Here is a 22,007-nt window from a genome sequence, read left to right as displayed (position 1 = left end):
AAAGTTATTTTTTACAATGTTATTGTAGCATAATTTGTTTTCCTGATTCTGCTCACTTCATTCTGTGTTCATATGTGTGACTTGCTTTACTGAGGTGCTCTGGAACGTTCTGCATCTCCCTGTTATGTCCGTAAAAGCACTTGTCTAAAGGTATTAAATTGACTGTGTTTTTGGGGGAGCACCCTTTAGTTGTGCTTTTCGGGGGAGTGATACCATAGGGAGTCAGCATGACCTAGTAGATAGGGTTCTGGCCTTGAGTCAAGACCTGGGTTCAAATTCTAATTTTGACGTTTGCCAGCAGTGAGTGTATGGGCAATTCGATTAATCTCTATGACTCCCACTTTCCTTCGGGCTTGAACTCACCTACTTCATTACAATATAAAGATGCGAATATAAAGCAGTATCTCTTAATGTCAATTATTACTGTTGTTTTTTGCCTTCTCTGCCGTGTGCAGTAATTTCCTTTAATATTCTAATATTCCACAAATAAGGGCAGCTAAGGGGAGCTTTCTCGGGTTCTTGGGTATTAAGAAGCCCTTTGGATGGGTCAAAGAGAATTAGCTTCTGAGCCAACTCCATTAAATGAAATTGAAAGTTTTCACTCCTCTGTAGAACCCGGGTCCTTCCCAGCGAACGTCCAGGCTTTTCGTGGGTCAATATGGCCCCGCCTTCCCCAACCTCTTCTACTATTTGTTTGCAGCCTGGAGCCTCCCAAGTTCATGCACATGCGTACACCCCGAGCGCCCCACTCCTCCCCCACACCAGTTTTTTGTCTCGGCCAATAGTGCTGCGGAACGGGAGGCGGGGCTTGGGACTGACGCTCCGCCCTCGTGACTCCCCGCAAAGTGCTAAGGACCGGCGGGGACCGGAAGTGGCTGCTGCTGTCAGTGGCCTCTGAGGTTGTCGGGAGCTGGGAAGAATTTGAGGGACTGTTGCAGTCATTCCCACGCTTGCTCGGGCGCTCCGGCGATGGACTTAGGAGGAGCTCTGCCATGGAGGCAGCTGCTACTGGTACTCCTGCCGGGGCTCTGTCTGGGCCTGGACCTGAGCCAGAGCCACTTTCCCGGCGGCCTGGACTCCGGGGCGCCGGCACTGGACATCCCCCGCCGCCCGGTCCTGCTATCAGAGCAGTCGCTGCTGGAGGCGCAGGACTTGTCTCTGTCACTGTTGCAAGGCCAGGGGCTCGGCCCGCTCTCTCTGCCCCCAGACCTGCCGGAGCTGGAGCCCGAGTGCCGGGAGTTGCTACTTGACTTCGCCAACAGCAGCGCGGAGATGACGGAATGCCTAGTGCGCAGCGCCCGGCCTGTGCGCCTGTGCCAGAACTGCTATCCGCTCTTCCAACAGGTCACCATCAAGATGGACAACATCAGTCGAGCGGTCGGGGTGGGTAGAGGAGCCGCCTGGGGGCTAGGTGCGAAGGGGGCGGGGCAGCATCTGGGACCCTGGAGCTGGGAGGGATATATAGGGCTCCCCAAAAGCACATAACCTTTCCAGCCTAACAGTCAATCCACAAGCATTTATTAAGAACTTTCTGTGTTCCTGACACTGTACTAAACTGGGGATATAAAGAACAAGGTGAAAACACCCCCTGCCCTTAAGGAACTTACATTCTAATGGGGGGAATAGACCATGCATAACTACATAAGAATATATATATGGTGAATTAAGATAGTTTTAGGTGGGAGTGCACTGTCACCTGGGGCAGGGCAGAGGGTAGATAAGTAAAGGCTCCACATAAGAAGTAGTCCTTAAGTCCAGGTAACCAGCATTTATTAAGCCCTTTCTGTATTCTACACAGTTCTAAGTGGCTAGGATTGCAGAGAAAGGCAAAGAATATGACCTCTGCCTTCAGGGAGCTCTTGATGGGGGAGACAACTTGCAAACAACTGTTTATATATAAGATATGTGTGTTTATATGTAATACACACATAGAGAGGGAGGCTTTTCCTTGAACGCCACCCAAAATGTCCACTTATACTAGTTTCCTCTTCTACACTCAGAATGAACTGTCTCTCTTCCATCCCATCCCCTTCTCTGTTTCTCTATCTCTCCCTCTATGTATGCATATACATATGTATATGTATATATGTATATGCATACATAGAGGTATCTTGTATGTAAATATATGTATGTACATATAGAGACATACAGAGGGAGCTTTTGTCTATACGCACACATAATGAGAGTGAGTAGAGTAATTTCAGAGGGAGGAGACAGAGGAGTAAGACTCTAGAGAGGCCTCTTATTGGGATTCCAAGAGGCAGAAGTGATAAGAGAATATGTCCCAGACATGAGGAAAGAGCTAGTGGTAAGGCACATAGAGGATAGTTAGAATATTTTGCATGCAGAACTAGAAGTAGGCCAATTATGGGTGGACCTTTATCATCAGAGTTCAAGAAGTAGAGTAATTAATGGGTAAGAAGACCTTTGGATTATCATGCCCCCCAACCTGCAATATCTAGGGGAGTAGACTCCGAATTCTAGCATGGATCAATAAATTTGTTGTCTGTTTTTGGCACAAGGCAATCATTATAATTCCTTCCCCTCAGATCATAAGATCATGAGTTTAGAGATGGAAGAGACCTTAGAAACTATCTAGTCCAACCTCCTCATTTTACAGATGAGGAACTGAGGCTTGAAGAGGGTAAGTTGCCTAATAATAGTTGACATTTATATATTGCTTTGAAGTTTACAAAGTGCTTTATGTATATTATCTGGAATTATCCACACAACAACCTATTATCCCCATTTTACAGATGAGAAATAAGAGACAGACAGAAGTGATTTGTCCAGGGTCACACAGCTAATAAAGAGTGAGGCAAAGTTTGAACTGTCTTCCCCATTCTAAACCCAGCTTTCTATCCACTCTGCTTCCTAGCTGCCTCTAGGGTCACATACTAAGGGACAGAGCTGAATAATGTAATTGCTTGGTAATAAGAATGTATACAGCAATTTAAGTAAAAAAGGCATATCTATGGTAAAAATTGTTTGCTATAAGGATATTGGCTTTACCAAAAGAATCACCATAAAATTATTTTTAAGAGCAAAATCTTTTCGTGTATTAAAGTAGTTCCACTGGTATGTAGACTTACCAGTCTAACCAGGGGTTACGTAATAAAACTGAACAAAATAACAAAATTCATTTGGAGAAACAAAAGGCTTCTTGTCAAAAAGGAAAATAATTTTTTGAGGAAGAAATCACTTCTAAATCTCAAAATTTTATGAAACAGTGATTACCAAAATTATTTAGTACTGTTTTAAAAATAGTTAACTAGATCAGTATAAGAGATTTATGTAGGAAGTAGCACTCAAGTTGAACATTATTTTTTAATTTAAAAATTGTATTTAATTAATTAATTAAGAATATTTTTCCATGGTTACATGATTCATGTTCTTTTCCTTCCACCCCCACCCCCACCCCATCCCAGTCAAGCTGAACTTTAAAGGAACTTAGGAACTCTGAAGAGGCAGAGGTGAAATCAGAGTGCATTCCGTTCATCAGAGATAATCTATTCAAAGGCATGGAGATGACAGATAGAGTGTCATATGTAAGGAACAACAAGAACCAGAAACAACCAGACTCATAAACCCAACAGTATAATTTACTTTGTGAAGAATTTTCTATTTGATTAGAAATTCTGGTAAAACTATAGTTTGTCACAAAATAGATGTAGAATAGCACCTTATGACATAACAAAATGTGAAGTTTCAAATGTATACTTGACTTAATTGTAAAAGGTCACATAAATAAATCAGAGGGAAATAGAGATATTTCACAATTACATCTGAGAGAAGAATTCTTAAACAATTCTGTGAAAACCGTGAAAGAGAAAATAAAAAAATTCCCATTATGTAAAATTTAAAAAAAAAATGCCCAAGTGAAACTAATGCAGCTAAAGTGATTCAATTGAAAACAAAATGCCAGTTTATATATAATTTGTGTATACTTTTATTTTCTGTTTCTCTTCCTTTTCCTTATAGTTAACCTTGGTCTGCTTCTTTCTTTCTGGATTTTTGCAAATTCCCATTTCTGATTTCTAGTAAAAACTCTTTTTTTACTGCTTTTCTTCTTCCCTGAATCCTCTTGCCTCATCTATACTCTTTACCTTGAGCCCATGAGAAACCTTGCTATACCTTAGAAAATAAAGGAAAGAAGGAATGGGAAGGAGACAAATCCCTTTATTCCTCACTATTTTCCCATTAAATTCGTTGTACTCTACACACATGCTCAGACATGCTATTCTATTATTCTGTATGTAATATTCTTTATTAATCTCACACAGCATTTTAGTTCTAGAGTCTGGAGTCTAATTTTCTAGAGTTCTTTACTTAGCCCATGGGAGTCACCATCATATCTGTCTTTACAGGCAGTTCTGGCCATTACGGTGAGATTTTATGATGACATAATTGTTAACTAGGGGAAAGAGTGCTGGCATTGGAGTCAGTAGAGACTTGGGTCTAGCCTTACTAATCATGTGACCATGACTGATTTCATCTCTCAGGGCCTTAATTTCCTCATTGCATATCAAGGAACAAGCAATTATTAAATTCCTATTGTGTACCAAATACTATACTGGGCACTCAGTATACAGAAAGAAAAATGAAACAATGTCTACCTTTGGGAAGCTTACTTTATACCAAAAGATAGAATGTATACAACTAATTTATATAAAAGTACATAAAAATAAATACAAGTAAATTTTTGGAGAAATATTCTAATAGCTGGAGATATCAAGAAAAGCTTTATGTAGGAAATGGCATTTCAGCTGAGCTTTGAAGGAATATAGGTATTCTAAGAGGCAGAGGTGAAGACAGAGTACTTGCCATTTATTGGGGAAAATATGTGCAAAGGCATGGAGATGCCATGGAATGTCATGAGAGGAACAGCAAGAAAGGATAATAATACCAGTAGTGCCTCCTTAGAATGAATTTGAAGATCAAATTAGAAAATAAGTGTAAAAGGCTTTGCCAAACATAAAGTGCTGTATAAATGTTGGTTGCCATTATTATTCATTCTTATAAAGTTCATGAGTCAAATCTGATTTTCCCATAAAAATAATTTTGTACAAGATTGCATAACTTAAGGGAAAAAACTGTGAACTGAGAGTGAGTCGAGGCTTCTCACAGTAGATAGAACTTAAAGAAAAAAGATTTAGATAAGGGGGGGGGGAAGATTGAAGGAAAGGCATTACAAGCAGGGGGAAATGGTAAGTGTGAATATGGGAAAAAACAAATGGCATCTTTGAAGCACGTAAATTGACTGGTTTGACTAAAATTAAAGATGATTCACAACAATAATAGCTAACAATCTAGAATTTAAATATTTTTACTTTACACATATGATTCCACTTGATCCTTACAAGAAAGAGCCCTATGAGATAGTAAGTACTTGAAGTGGTATCTCTTTTTATGATTAAAGAAATCATTCTGATAAAGGGAACTAACTTGGAATTCTCCAGCTAGTGTGGAAGAAAGAGATATGTAGGTCTCTTATGATTACTCGTCTAGTGCTGTTACTATTGTACTATGCTATCTATCGATGTGGGGAAGCTGTAGTAGAATATAAAATTTTGAAAAATAAAAAGACCTTAGCAATTATTCGTATACTACTGCTGTATTTTAAAGATTAAGACACTAAGGCTCAGAAAAGATTTTAGAGATATGATTCCCAGGCCATTCAGGTAGCATACAGGATTGGACCCAGGTTCTTTGATTCTAAATCCTGTACTGCATTTCCATTACATTAGCTAAGGGTTGGATTATAGAGCCCTTGAATACAAGGTCAAGGAATATGGACTTTGCTTGACTCCTAACACGTACACCAAAGATTTTTGAGCAAAGGCTGTCATGGAAAACAATATTTTAGAAAGATTAAACTGATAGTAGGATGTATTAGGGCAGGGAGACCAGTTAGGAGATTAATGACATAGTTCCAAGTATAGTATGGCTAGGACCTCTGGATCATGGTGGTGGAATAAAAAGTAAGACCTAAGAGGTTTTTACTATTTAGAAGGACCTTAAGGTCTTAATGACATGGAAGTTAAGATACAGAGAGAGTCAAGCATGAACTAATTTAGGGAATTATATAACTATCTGTACAATTTGTTTCTATTATTAAAATGTTCCTTGGAAAACTTTGAAAGTCATTCTATTTAGGCAAAATACTGTGCATCATGTTTTCCTCTGGTTCATGTGACAGGATAAAAAGCAGATCTTGGCACTGAGGATGAAACCAACTGCTTTTTTTTGGAGTTATTTTTTGGGATAATTCAGCTACCATATTTTAACTAAATATTGCTATTGACATATAGAAGCTACAATACTTTTGAGAAGCAAAGAATCTTTTCTGTACAAGCATATAATATAAAATGGCCTTTAAAAAATAGCCTCTCTAATGCCTTGTCAATTTAAACAATGCTATTTTTGTGTAGGCCATTTGCTAAAGGAGACATAAAAATGTAAGGTAAGTAGAATTTTTGTTAAAGTTTTTGAAACATTTTAAGAAAATATTCCTATAGAAAATTATTTTGAATTGCCATGGCATAGTCTTATATTTCCCTGCTGTCTGAGATTTGTTCAGTTTTGTGGTGCTTGAGTTTATCTTTCAGATTTTACAGTCTCTTATGATAACAGGATAGCATCCTTTTGTAATGTTTGTTGAAATTCTTTGATTAAAGAAATAATGTATTTAATTTCCATTCTTTGAATGGAATCAGATTATTTGATTACCTATTAATTGCTTAATGTTTTTTTTCCTTCTCTGTTAAATTATTGATTATTATATCTATTGATCTTTCTTCTACTTGGCAACTAACGTATTGTTGGCTTCATAAATTTGACAGTGGGTAAAAAATTGAATTGTAACTGGATAAATCACCAGACTTCTCTGAGCCATTTTCCTCTTCTGAAAAATTGTAGTAGACATACTCTTATTCTGCAATCCTATTTTATAATATGGTTGATAGGAAAGCACTTTTTAAACTAAAAAACACTATGCAAATGTGGGCTATTTTATGAAATGACTGATGATAATTGATTAGCATTTATATACGATATGATACCCCAATTGTCTTTTTAAAGAAGCTAAAATATTGTGGTTTTTGTTTAACTTAAAGAAATATATTATTCCATCTTCCCTTCCCCATTTTTCTTCATTTTAGAATACTTCAGAGAGCCATAATTGTGCCAAAAATCTCTTGATGTCAGACAGGATGCAAATTGTAGTGATTCTCTCTGAGTTTTTTAATACTACATGGCAGGAAGCAAACTGTGCAAGTAAGTACTTATTTCAGTTTAATATTGTTAGCATGAATCTGAATGATAAACAGGACTTGATCTCATTATAAGTACTGAATAGTACTTATATAGGCAACCTATTTCAATGCAAATAATACAGGTTAGGAGGGTCAGGAGACTTGGATTCAAATTCTGACTGTACCATAAACTAGTTAAGTAACCTTAGAAAATCTTTATGCCTCAATGTCTTCACCTGCCAGAAGTAGGTCATCATATTTTACTGACTTTGCAGGCAAGTTGCATAGGTAAAATAATAGTCACATTTTAGCATGTTAGAGCTAGACAGCATCTCAGCAATCATCTTATTGATGTCATTTTACAGATGGAGACATTAGGTCACAGAGAATGTAAGTGATTTGCCCAAAGACAAGCATGCAACTAAATGTAAAAGTATTTCAAAATAGTGTAAAATATAATTATAAAATGAATGTTTTTATTAAAATATAGTGTAAATAAACTTTTCAAAGTATTTATTTGGGTTTTAAATGGAGTAGGATAATGAGGGAGGGAGTGACAATGAAAGCTTTCTTCTAGGACTTTTTGAAAATAATATTTTATTTTCCCCCTATTACATGTAAAAACATTTTTTAACATTCATTAAAAAAATTGAGTTCCAAATTTTCTCCCTCTAGAACTTTTCGGGAGAAGAAAAATGGGTGAAGTTAAATCTTCTTAAAACTACTTCATAACTCAAAAGATCTTAAATTCATTGTGTTAGAAAGTAAAGAAGGGACAGTATAAAATTATACCAGTTTTCATAATGCCTTTTTATGTAAGAAAGTAAAACATTACTTACTTGGAGATTATCTAGTTAATTGAGAACACAAATGAGAGCTATAAAGTAAACAAAAATGGTGCTTGAGTAGCTAAAATAGATATGTATGAAAGTCATACATTTTACTTATAGAAGAACCCCATAGGTCCTTATCAAGGGCCTTTTTTCGTATTTTAGAGACATTTCTAGCTAACTTGTTCAGTCATGTGCAAAATAATCTGGTTTCCTAGCTAATTAGAAGTGGAGTTGTTACTAGAAGCAGGTACTTTGACAGCAGCCTAAAAAAGTGACAGCTAATAGGAAAGAAATGGAAACATCATAGAAAGGATAAAAGTTTTGAGTAATAGTCAATTTTGTAAAGGAGCAAAATAATGTTATAATCCTAAATTGTTCTACAGTAAAGTTAAATAATTAATGTTCATAATAACCATGAGTTATTAAGAACAGCTTAAACTTGAGAATATTTTGCTTTAAAAGGCAAAGTGTGCATATATTTTAGAAAGATTTCCATTAAAAATGGCTAAAAAAGAAGTGTTGATGTTCAAAGAAAGTTTTAGTCACCAAGAAAATAATTGTATAGACTATATTATTTCTTGATTGTATCAGATAATTTTTTACTTTAATATAAAATAATTCACAATATTGCAATTATACCATCATATAAAAACTAAATAATTTTTGCAAAATAAAATATGAAAATAATATGCTTCAATTATTTTTACAGATTGTTTAACGAATAACAGTGAAGAGCTATCAAACAGCACAATTCGGTTCCTTGATTTATTTAATCAGACTTTGACTTGCTTTAAGCATAACCTTCAGGTATTTTAAACTTTTTATTGAGGATAAGATTCGGCCCACTACATATTATTATTTCCTTTTGCATAATTTAACTTTAGTGGATATGTGTTAGGTAAATTCATCTGAGTACGTAGAATGATCTGTCTGTTATGATAAATGCCTGTTGTCTTTTTATTTTAATAATTCACTCCTACATGATTTTAAGAAAAGTTATTTTATGTAATGTTAAGATGTTACATGAACTTTTGGGAATTCAGAGAATCATATTCAGTTCAGGGAAGGCTTCCTAAAGATGGCATTTGAGTTGAACCTTATATTCTTTTGTTTAGTGGATGTCAGCTCTAGACCTTAACTTTTATTAAGTAACTTTTTGATCTTCTATAAAATAAAAGGAGATTGAACTAGATGACTTTTAAGGTTCTTTCTGCCTCTAAATTTATGATCCTGTAACCAAGTAAAAGAACTAAAGGAGTAGAAATCAAATGGTTGAACAGATCAGATTGAACAATATCAGACTTGGAAAGAAAAAAAAATCAATCTAGGAAATAGAAAAGTCAGAAGATTAGTAAATAACATTTGATATTCTCATTTTCAATACATACCATTTGGATTTCAAACCTCTGTATAGAAATGCCAAGATGAATAGAAAAGCACTGAGAAAATGCCATTTATTTTGACAAATAAGAAATTGATAAAAGTAACTATGGAGAACACACATTTTTCAGTTGACATGAGATTATAGATAATACCTGGAGTAACATATACATATCAACTTATAGTTTTTAGGCATACATACTACCTAATGGTGTGGCAAACACAAACCATTTGTAATTCACATATATAAGGGAAAGTTTATTAAAGCGATTAACAGCAAATAATTTATTTTCTTCCTTTCCAATTCTTTTAAAAAATTCATAGTTATTTGGAAAGGTTCAATGTCCTGTTGTGATTATTTTTCTATTATATGCATTGCCTATAATTTAGTCACAATTTTTTACTTCTTATGAACAATGTTGTTTTACTTATTCTTCTACTCAGTGGTTGGTTATAAATCAGATGAGCACCAAATTCTGGGTTAGATTGTTGTGTGATTGCAATTTCCTGAAGATTTAAATGAACAAAAACCTCTTAATTGATTCATATGTTATCATTAACTAAAAGAAGAGTTTTGCATCAGTAAGAACAAGATAATAGCACTTCTGTGTGCAATCTTATTATTTTATATTGTAGAACCTTAGTAGAACACTGCCTTTTAATACTGTCTCATATGCAATATGAGAAACTTCCATTAGGTGTCATTGCTTGGAAGTCATCCTTTTTTAAAAATCTTATTTTGTTCCATGTCATGTCTTTCCTAAGTATAGCTACTACTTTGCCCATGGAACAGGAAAAACAAGGCTACTCTAGTTGTGCCACCTAACTTCCTACCAGTAACTGTGGTGAATTTTTCGTTCTAAAAGAAAAGTACTAACCTGGGGCACTTTCCAGCAAGCAGCTGGGGTAGCAGAGGGAAAAGGCATAAGCCACTGTCATCTTCTTTGACCTTGTAGTAGTAGCAGTAGTTAGGAACCCAAAGAGGAGTCATGTCATTTTTTACCTTCAGTTGAAAAGAAACTGCTTACTTAGGAATATATTTTAACCTTTAAATATCCTTTAAAAACAAAGGAACCCAAGTTAATTTGTTGAAATAAGGCAAATCTCAAAGCATACACACACACAAATTGTCTTTTGCTAAAATCTTCCCATACATTCTTGTGACAGAGATGGCTCTGGCTTCTGATGGCTTCCAAGGATTGGTCCACAAACTCTATGTCTTTGTTAAACAACCGGTAACTTTGTTAAACTTATTTTGGAGAGGTTTGTCACTTGAACACTAATTATACAATGATAAAATTTTCATCCATAGCAGTCTACCATGTACTAAAACACAGACGAGCCACAGTTTTTATCAGGAGAGGATGAAAACATCAATAAAATTACAGACACTTAAAATTTAAAAATATTTTATATATTTATATGCTCTCTTTAGGGAGATTTGACCAGTTTTCTTCAGCAAAGAAATTACACAGAAGTGTGTAAAAACTGCCAGGAAATATACAAAACCCTGAGTACAAGGTATAGTGAGATGCAAAAAATTAATGAACTCAAGAATAAGGCTGAACCTGGAACACATCTATGCATTGATGTGGAAGATGCAGTAAGTGTTTTGATTCTGTTATCATATAAAATAAATGGCTTTACCATAGAATCTGACAGCCTTCTGGACTTTTAATTTATGGTCCAAGTACTGCTGTTCTTATTGTTTGAATTCTGGTTGTTAGAATAATAGTAGCTCATTTATGTAGTGGTTCATTTCACAATTTTTAAAGTTAGGGTAGTTAAAATTAAGGTTCCCAGAGAAGTTCAGTGTCTTCTTTGCAGTTAGTTCTACACTGGCAGGGCTTGAACTCAGTGTTCAACTCAAATAGAAATAAATCCCTGCAGGACCACATATTGACTTGGAAAACCACAAATTAACATTACTTATATTTTGTCATATTTTTGTTTATTTTGTTAGACTATTCCAATTACATTAATATAATTCCCCTCTGGAATTTTGTGAAGAGTGTTTTACATCTCTACTTTATATCATACTGCTTCGCCTTAGAAGTCATGTGATACCATCACCTAAGAATAGAACTTTTTTGTTTTTACTGACATTCCTATGTGTCTTTATTTTAGTCTCTAGCATATTTATAATTGATAAAATTCCTAACTTTTGCCACAATGTCTTTCATGAAATTAGGTGGTTTACAAATTAAAAACATGATTTTTTTCCTACAATGGTAAAAGGATATATTCTGCCACTAGGTGGTGCATGTGCATTAGTAAAGGATCACTTTGTTAATAAATGCAAATATCTGAGTACCTACTATGTGCACACTCCTCTTCGAGACCTGGGAGAGATACAAAACTAAATAAGACAGTCTCTGGTTTCATGGAGCCTTAACTTCTGACATTTTATAGTGAATGTCAACTGAAACTGAAATTAGTGCCTGAAATTGATAAACTAGAAATAAAGAATGTAATATCAAGGAAGGAAAAAATTAAATACAGAGGATATTATTTAGGAGCCTTCAGATAATTAGATTTATTAATGTTAGGATGGTTAAAAACAACAATAACAACAACCAGGAAATATCTGTGTTCTTATCCACTTTTGTCTATCTTGGTTTGAAACAGTCTTTAAAAGAGTATGACTAGTACTAGGATGTTTGGGACATTATTTTGAACTTGGGAAACTGAAATTTCTTTTCTTTTTCTTTTTTTAAAACCTTTACCTTCCATCTTAGAATCAATACTGTGTATTGGTTCTAAGACAGAAGAGCAGTAAGAGCCAGGCAATGGGGGTTAAGTGACTTGCCCAGGGTCACACAACTAGGAAGCATTTGAGGTCAGATTTGAACCCAGGACTTCCTGTCTCTAGAATTGACTCTTGATCCATTGAGTCACCTGGCTGCCTCCTGAAACTGAAATTTCTTTTATGAGGATATGAATAAATAACTTAAAGGGAAACCAATTTAAAATTCTCTGAGATTAAATTTTTCTTGGTTGTCAATAAATTTAAAGTTGTAGATGTGTTCCGAATCCAAAGCATCTTAATATAAGAACAAAAAAATTCTGAGTGAATGAATGATATTTGTTAATGTTTGTTATGGTTTCATATTATTATTTATTTTTAAAAATTTCAGATGAACATTACTCGAAAACTTTGGAGTCGAACTTTCAACTGTTCAGTTCCCTGCAGTGATACAGTTCCTGTAATTGCTGTTTCAGTATTCATCCTCTTTTTACCAGTAGTTTTCTATCTGAGTAGTTTTCTTCACTCAGAACAAAAGAAAAGAAAACTCATTTTGCGTAAGTAGCATTAATAATGAATGAATAAGGATTTCCTAAGTATTTACTATATGCTGGGTACCACACTAAGCTAAGCAGTGGGAATAAAAATACTGGCAAGCAGGATTGTCTTTGCCCTCATGGAGCTTATATTCAAATGGAAGAAAATGTATAAAAGGGAGCTGGGGAGAAAAGGAAGGATATTTGTGTTGTCATGGTTTGAAAATGTCTGGGAAGTGGTGTGGTGCCTGGGTTTGGGGAAACATAAGGCAAAATCTCATATATAAAAGCCCAAGGTCCGGAGGTAAACTCTGCCTGAATTCCATTGGGAGGGGAAGATGAGGATGTATAGTCAATCCATCCATCAATATCCATATTAAGTTCCTGCTGTATCACTCTGGGAATACAAAAAAAGACAAACAAATTAAAATGGTCCCCAATTCTCTAGGAGCACACATTCTAATGCAGGAGACAACATGCAAACAATTATATATAAATATATAAGTAAAACATAGGACACATTGGAGATGATCTCAGAGGGGAGGCATTAAGATTAAGGAGACTGGGGAACCAGGAGACAGATCAGGAGGCAAAACATTCCAGATGTGGGGAACAGCTAGGGAAAATAGTTGGAATGGAAAGATGGAGTGGCTTGTTGAGCAGGTAGACCATGGTGTCTGAGTCATAGAATATAATGGAGGAGAATAAGGTATAAGAAGACTGAAAAGGTAGAAAGGAACCAGGTTGTTAGGGGACTTAAATGGCAAAAAATGGATTTTTTGTTTGATCCTGGAGGTAATAGTTCCCACTGGAGTCTATTAAATGGGGGCAGGGGTTGGAGGGAGCAGGGGAGATATGGTCAGATTGCATTATAGGAGTTTCGTTTTGATAGCTGAGTAGAATATAGATTGGTGTAGTGAGACTTGAGGCAGGGAGGCTGACCAGGAGGCTATTCAGGTGTGAGGTAATGAGGGCCTATGCCAGGGTTATTGCAGTGTCAGAAGAAAGAAGGGGCATAGATTAGAGATGTTCCAAAGTGGGAACAACAGGACTTGGCACTGATTAGAAATGGGAAGGTGAGAGAGAATGAGGGATCGGGGATGACTCCTAGCCTAGGAGACTAGGAGTATGGTGGTACCCTCAATAGTAAGAATGAAGTTTGGAGGGAAATATCTAGGAAATGGGAAGATCATGAGTTTAGTTTTGGACATCCTGAGTTTAAGATGTCTGGGGTATCTATTTCTGGTTTCTAAAAGGCAGTTGGAGATGGGAAACTCAAGTTTGAGGGAGAGGTTAGGGCTACACAGTTGTGGAAAGGAAAACTGAATCAAGCTCTGAACTTTCTGCCACTCAGGTGGAATAAGCAGCAGTTGCATAGAGATTATATTTGAATCTGTGGGAACTGATAAGATCAACAATATAAAAAGAAAATAGTAAAAAGGCCCAGGGCAGAATTTTGGGGAACTCCAATTGTTATTGAAGACCCAGCAAAGGAGACAGAGAAAGATCAGACAGGTAAGAAGACAACCAGGGAAAAGTAATGTCATGAGTCTATCAAGGAGAAGAGGTTGATTAACAGTGTCAAAGACTGCAAAGAGGTTTAGAAGAATGAGAGTTGAGGAAAGGCCATTAGATGTGGCAAATAAGAGGTTTCAAGTAGCATGGTTTGGCATTTTTTGGGGACAAGGGTCTTAACTTGGGTCCATGAGTTTGTTTTTTCTAGTATTTTAATTTAATTTAATAACTATTTAAATATTACTGATTTTCTTGGGAATCCTATGTATTTTTTTTTTCATTTAAAAACATAAAAAACATTAAAAACTTCCTGAGAAGAGTAAGTAAGCTTTACCAGACTGCCAGAGGGGACCATGTTACACAAAAAGGGTTAAAAACCCTTGCTTTAGGGGTATTTGTTTTTTATACAGTACTTTATGATTTACAAAACACTACGTATTTTTTTTATCTCATTTAATTTTTACCTCAGTCCTATGAGATCAATAATATAGGTGTTTTCCGTTTTAGAGATAAGGATATTAAAGTATACAGAGGCTGTCACATAGTGTCAGAGAGAGATTTAAAGCCATATCTTTCTTCACAATCAAACGCTTTTCCCACATTTCCAAGGTGAATTACTTTACGTTTAATTAGAAAAGGGTTATCAAATCAAAATACCAAAAGCATGGACTTGTTAGGAGGTACTGGATATGATATCACAAAAACAAAATTGGCCATATCTTGAAAGAATTTAATTGACTGGTTGCTAGTGTAAAAGTAATTTCTGAATCAGTCGTTTATACACCATTAGGTATAAACAGATAATTTATCATCAATACTCAAAATTAAGACCAAATTAGATGAAAGGTGAAAAAAATGAAAAGAACAACTTGAAACTGAACTATTTAAACAATTTGTTGTCGTGGAAAATACCTAAAGAAATGAGTACTAACATAGACTGTCACTGTTTCCTGTGGGAATTTAACTAATGTCTTGATAGACCTCCGAATTCCTTTCAAGTTCTAGATCTATGAGCCTATGAAAGTAATCACTACATTAATGAAGCAAAAAAAAAAAAAGCCTGGAAATATCCTTGGTCAGTAAATTTGATCTCCTTGTCTTGTAAAGAGATATAGTAACCAGTGGCCACACTTGTTTTAAAACATGAACTTATTGGCAAAATTATATAAGGAAGGATGAGAAAGATTATAAGTAGTATTCCCTCATAAAATTGTAAGAAGCAGTGGAGGGAAGAAATGAATTTATAGAAACTTCAGTGCAAATTCTAATTAACCTAGACATTCTCAAAAGCATTTGAGGATGAAATTAAAAGAAGGCAATAGCTGATAAGTGGAAAATATCTGCCACAATTTCTACAATAATTTTCTTCATCAATTACAGTGGAACTACTGCATCTACAGTTATAGTAATATCCAATATGGTATACATTTCTATTTTGTGATATTTCCAGTGTTATGTTTCCTCAAAGATGGAAAAAGCCATGAATCAAATTAAATATAAACAAGATAGTTTTGACTTGGAGATGAGAGGATTTTGTGGGCATTGGGGAATTTATTCTGAAAATATCTGAAAAAAAACTGACTTGGAAAAATAAAAACACATATTACTAATGAAAAAATTAAGAAAATGTGAATAACTCCTGAACCATATATCTCCTTTCTCATCTCTGCAAAATTCCCCCACCCCACTGACCCTAGTAATTTATGCACGAGTCAAGGGCATCCTTGATAAAAATACAAGGAAGGAATAAGCCATCAAGCAGACTTTCACAAATGATATTCTTCTGCAGATGCTTTTAGAGTCACTCCCCTGATTAAAAGATTTAGAACATATAAGACCCAAATGCATTTATTGTTTGTTGATCTCCAAAAAGCATTCAGTTCAATAGAGCAAAATGTAGCCTTAGACTTCTGACAAGGTATTTCTAATTTACACATACACACCCTCTCTCACACATACTCTCTCTCATAAACATAAAATAAATAAATGATCATATTACAAGATTCCTTTGATTTTCAAAGATATTCCACCCTTCTTTCCCCAACCTTTCCAGGCTTGTTACACCTTACATCCTCCCACTAGTTGTTCGCATGTTGTCATCTCCATTAGACAGTGAGCTCCTTGGGAATAGGGACTGTCTTTTGCTTTCTTTTGTGTTCCTAGCACTTAGCATAGTGCCTGGCACATAATGACTGACACCAGAGAAATCTTCGGTTAACAGGCCTTTAATTATTAATATGAAGCAAGCAATGAAATAAAATAGGGGCTTCTTAAAGATGTTTGTCATGGTCATAGTAGTCACAGAGGACATCAGCTCAGAGCCCAGATGGAAGAGAAATTCTTCTAATGGTACATGTTTCTAGATGCTCCTGTTTGCAGACGGCATTGAAGTAATAGCATTAACACTTAACATTGCTGAACTTCCTAAATGAGATCCAGAATTACTTCAAAGAATTTGGCCTAATTCTCTAGTTATAAAAACCAAGTGGAGGAAAAATACCTGTGTCCAGACAATAACATGTAGTTGGAGGAACTGTATGGAGCTAGTCCATTAATATGTCTATCTTGGTGAGATACTGCAGATGTACAGAGCTGGACCCAGAATTATATAGGAGGAAGCAAGTAGGCTAGTTTGTATTGGGGAAATTGCATAGCACTTTTCAGTTAACCTTTAGGTTCTTTCTGAAACAAATGTTTTTGATAGTCATTTTATTCTGGTAATATTATATGTGTATAGATCCAAGAAATTTAAGAAATCGGAATTGCTAGTCTCCCAAAGATCAGTGGAAAGATATGACAGGGATGAATGGCCTGTAGCATTACCAGTTAAGAATGTATACAAAAGTTACATAAAAGGGGACAGCTGGGTAGCTTAGTGGATTGAGAGCCAGGCCTAGAGATGGGAGGTCCTAGGTTCAAATCTGGCCTCAGACACTTCCCAGCTGTGTGACCCTGGGCAAGTCACTTGACCCCCATTGCCTAGCCCTTACCACTCTTCTGCCTTGGAGCCAATACACAGTATTGATTCCAAGACGGAAGGTAAGGGTTTAAAAAAAAAAAAGTTACATGAAAAATACCATTAGATGTATCAAGAAAGGAGGGGGATTAGTCAGGTAGGGAGAGTAAGAGAGGACTGTATATAGACTGTGTGATAGATTATTACATGCTTACTATTAGGAGATCTAGAAAAAAGTTCTTTTCACATTTGGTGAATGTTTGGGGAGAGTTTATGGGCAGCATGAGAAAGCAAACATAGGTTGGACAGATGGGAAGTCTGCATAGTTGGAGGAAGTATCCAGGTGATGAAATAGCTCTATTTATTTTGAGTTTTAACTAATCAATCAATAAATTAAATAAGTCTACTAAATTTAAAAAATAGATCTATTAAATTTTGAGATAGCTATTGGTGATGTTGGTGTCTGTCTTTCATTATACAATCCAAGAAGAAAGGTATAATGCCTGCTTAATTCATTTTTTGTTTTTGTTTGTCTTTTGTTTTTTGCTTTTAGCAAGTCATTTGCAGTTAAAATCTTTTACAAGTTGAGGAAGATGAGAAAATTAGGTTCATTATGAATTTTTGAATATGTAGTATAAGTATACTCATTCCAACTTAAAATATAGGCCTTGTTTTCATAAAAATACTGGATCTCCAAGTTGAGTAAACTTAGATTTAAACTTTTATTTTTCAATTCATCTAGCTAAACGTCTTAAATCCAGTACCAGCTTTGTAAGCATTCAAGAAAATTCAAACTAAAGCCAAAAAAAAGGTGAACTGAAATTATAGTCCATGAATAAATGGTAAAGGAAGCAACGTACGTGGAGAGAAGATAACAAGCTGATCTACATTTTAACCAACAGTTCTATTAGTGATTGTTAAATGACTTAGATTAAAATCTTAATATAGGTCAGATTCTTGACTGTGGGGCTATGTGGGGATTTTAAGCTCATTTTAAAATGAGACTAAAATCTTCTCATAGTTTTTTTGTACTTATTTTGGTGCCCCTTTTTGGGTTAAGATTTTTGTAATTGTACTTTGTAGCACATTATCTATCTACAGTGTTTTTTTGTATTGTAATAAATAAAATGTAAGTGTAGATTTGTTTAAAGGCATATGGATCCCATTTGACACTTCTTTTTAACCCTTTATAGGGCAAATATTGCCGATAGAAAACAAGCAATTTTGAAAATTAGATATTTATTTGTAGTTAGCAAATTCTTTATTTGTTGATCTTCAGGATATGCACCAGAGATGTAGAGAAGGAAATATACTCCCTTTTAATGTAAGGGATAAGAATTCCTTCAGTTAAACACCATTAAGCACATCACTGAAAAGAATGAGTGTGCCACCCAGTTCACATTTGCTATAATCAAAAGGTTTAATTATACTCCTCTACAGTACTGTTCAGTATTTACTGACATGTCTTGGATGTCTGCATTTAATATTTAAGTAAAACTTCTACTTTAAAGTAATTTTTGAAACTACGTAACTTTAAATTTTTTCAATAATTTATAATAGGGGATAATGCACATGAGTATGTAAATCTAGGCAGATTTCTAGTAATTGCCTTGATTTTACATGCCTTTAAAAACAGTATTTAACATTATGTTTTTGTCTTTATTTTAGAACAAATTGATATTGCTCAACTACTGTAAGTTAAGTTTTAATAATTCAGGGTAAAAATGTTTTTTCTTTTTTTTTTTCAAAAAAAGGAGCTACATTTTTTAAATTGAATTTTACTGCTTGGCATCTTATTGCTTATTTCATTAAAGCAAATGTAAGCATTCTAAAAATGTAGCTTTACATTTAATTTTTATATCATGCTACTAGATGTCAAGGGGTTTTGGAGTGGGGAGGAAGTAAAATAAGGGAAATCCAATTAGGTAACCAATATAAGTAACTCAGAATATTTAATTTACTCTGATATTATTAAAACTACTAATTGCTTGTTGGCATAAACCTAAATGACTCAAATAAGCAGTGTATTAATATGATGCTTAACTTTTCATAATTCTTGTGAAATGCATATGATGTGTTTGAAATGAAGTTAGCTTTCTTTTAAAGGCTAAACTTATTTTTTTATGTTCAGAATTTAAGAAAAACTAGTCTAGTGTCAGTATTTGTCAGCTATTCTCACATTTTTAGAGTTGAGGATCTTTATTAATGCTTTTTTTTCATTTTGCTGTTGTTTGACTTAAGAGAAAATGGAATTAATTGTTCTTTATAGAAATTCAGTTCTGATAAAATCGGAAACTTCTTTTCCACGTCTAAGTTATATGTATGGTTTATGAGAGAAAGTTATTTTTTGGCTGTTTAATGGAAAAAAAAGTCTTCATTCTCTCCTGAGCTCCATTCTTAAACTTTCTGGATTTGTTAAGCTGCCACCTTCCATGCTTTTCCTAATAGCATTATCTTGATTTGAGGAATCATATGATTGAGTCTGTTGAAAGCAATCTTTTATTAATGCTAATAAAACCTGTTTACGTATCCAAAGTTAAAGAATGACAGCTTTGATACCCTAAGTAGTGGCTTCATGACTAAGCAGTCATGAAAGTCACTACTTTTGGATATGGTAAATAAGCACTTTAAAGATGAATGGGCAGTCTTCATTTTTTTGTCTGATTGACTCATGTGACTTTAGAAATGGTAGTCTCAACAAACCAGAAATAATTCTGTTTAAATATTTATTTATTGAATAATTATTGCTTAGTTCTAAATTCTGGGAAGCATAACATACAAATATGCTCCTAAAGTATATTAAGTTTTGTTGACATGAGAGGTTTTAAAATAAATTACCTAAAGGAAATTTCAATATTACATTTGATTTTTAAAAAATATCTCTGTTTCCAGGTTCTAATTTTGTATTACACTTTACTGAGTTTTCAGAGCCTTCTTTTGAATATTAGGTATTTGTATTTCAATTTCAAGTAAAAGGTATTTAAATTTTGGAGTAGCTTATTTTAATTTAAAAATAAAAATTATATCTAAAATTGTGAAATATTATACAGTCAATATGTAATACCACTGTAGTTGAATCTGATCATTTGTACTCTCTGTTGGTTAATGTTATTTCTAGTAGGACCAATATATTTGTAATAGCATAACAGTTTACATTTCCCACCATTCTTCTTTCTTAAAACTGTGTGAAAGAAATTTGGGTTTGTAATCAGAAGCTCTGGGTTCAAATTTTGGCTTTTCCAGATACCAAATCTGCCTGTAAGACCTTAGACAAGTCACTTAATTTCTCTGGGGCTTCAATTTTCTTATCTATAAACTATGAGAGAGTTTGACTAGATCATCTATGAGGTCCCATCAAATTCTATGACCCTGTAATCCATTTTCCTGGAAAATAATATTAAAAGTGGTAGTTCTGTTCCCAACCAAGGATCACACATGATGAAAAGCAAAGATACAATGAATACAATTGTCTACAACAACAGAGTAAAATTATATTCTATGCCATAGAATTTAGGAATTAGAATACATTTTAGAAATCAATTGATCTAACAACTTCATTTTGAAGATGAAAATATTAGGGTCAGAGAAGTAGAGAGACTTGCCCAAGACTACATAATCCATGGCTATTTCCTAAACCACACTGCCAGTCATATCAATATTTTAAAAACAGATATACAATGATTAATCAAGGAACCTCAATATTACAGTGTATTGTGGGTACATCATATTAGAAAAGACTATTATGCTGTAACATAAATATGATTTATCTATCTGAAACCAGTATGTTGGCTTTAATAAATGTTTAACTAATTTCTGTTGCCTTCAAATTTGTAAGGTTTGGGGAAGGGGGAAATGTCTCCTTTTTAAAAATTCATTAATACATTTTGTTTTGACACAACAATCACTTTTTGGTATCTTCCCTCAACATGGTACCTTGTATGGGAAAGAAAAAAGTTAAGAAAAAACTCATATAGTAAAAAATAAAACACATTCTGCACTTAATTTGCTTTTTCTTAATAGAGGAGGAAGAAATGTGCTTTTATTTCTAATAGAGAGGAGGAAAATGTACTTTAACATCAATCATCTAGCACCAATTGTAATGATGGGGAGTAGGACAAAAAAAAATAAAACCATTGGGGGAAATTGGAATGTAGGAACTGGACTCAAATCAGTGAGCAGTGTTCTCTTCCCTTTTTCTACCTCCCCTCTGCTTACAAGAAAATCTAGCACTTCAGTGATTAGTTTTATTTAGAAAGAGATTTAGGGCGATTTACAATCCCTCTGATCTCTACCCTTTGCCCAAATCAACAATTAAATCAAATAAACAGTCAGATAGCGAATTCAATCTCGTTTATTTGCATTTAGAGACTAAGCCTATTGACAGACTCCATCTTGTTGCCAGTTTTCAAGAAGACATGAGGGGGAGGCTTGTGAGCACCCCAAAGCAGCGCATATCCAGATTGAGGTCCCCCATACCTCTCCTTGTAGAGAAGACTTCCCCACCTCCCTTGAGGGCTGGCTGTGCTACCAAGGGGCAAGCCTCAACGGAAGGGAGATCTCCATTTTTGTCTCCCTTAAGTAATTCCTGGACTCCTGGAGAGAGTAGTGAGGGAAGCCATTTTCATCAACCCTTTCTTCACTGCCATTAACCCTCATTTCTCCACCTAAGGAGTGTGAGTCCCCCAAATTACACAATAAAAATTGTATTTGATCTGAATTTTATTTTCTTTTAGTATTCATTTACATTATTATAGCAACTGTATATATCATAGGTGTCAAACTCTTGGC

The 22,007-nt window shown here is 34.7% G+C and overlaps 1 protein-coding gene across 1 annotated transcript; it reads left to right on the top strand.

Annotated features, from left to right (window-relative positions):
• The first annotated feature begins 803 nt into the window (after positions 1-803).
• On the top strand, positions 804-21,030 carry OSTM1 (osteoclastogenesis associated transmembrane protein 1). Its single transcript, XM_001378688.4, has 6 exons — positions 804-1,383; positions 7,161-7,275; positions 8,796-8,893; positions 10,902-11,069; positions 12,604-12,769; positions 17,962-21,030. Exons 1-6 carry the CDS (start codon positions 970-972, stop codon positions 18,015-18,017), a joined length of 1,017 nt encoding a protein of 338 aa, XP_001378725.1. The 5' UTR covers positions 804-969; the 3' UTR covers positions 18,018-21,030.
• Positions 21,031-22,007: the final 977 nt, after the last annotated feature.

This window comes from Monodelphis domestica, chromosome 2, assembly GCF_027887165.1.
Source record: "Monodelphis domestica isolate mMonDom1 chromosome 2, mMonDom1.pri, whole genome shotgun sequence".
NCBI lineage: Eukaryota > Metazoa > Chordata > Mammalia > Didelphimorphia > Didelphidae > Monodelphis > Monodelphis domestica.
This window is presented reverse-complemented; position numbering and strand designations above follow the sequence as displayed.

Bases quoted from the DNA above. Each gene is read 5' to 3' on its own strand.
- OSTM1 (XM_001378688.4), top strand. From the start codon at position 970: ATGGACTTAGGAGGAGCTCTGCCATGGAGGCAGCTGCTACTGGTACTC. The intron at 11,070-12,603 runs GTAAGTGTTTTG...TAAAAATTTCAG, and splicing joins GCATTGATGTGGAAGATGCA to ATGAACATTACTCGAAAACT. The intron at 12,770-17,961 runs GTAAGTAGCATT...CAATTCATCTAG, and splicing joins GAAAAGAAAACTCATTTTGC to CTAAACGTCTTAAATCCAGT.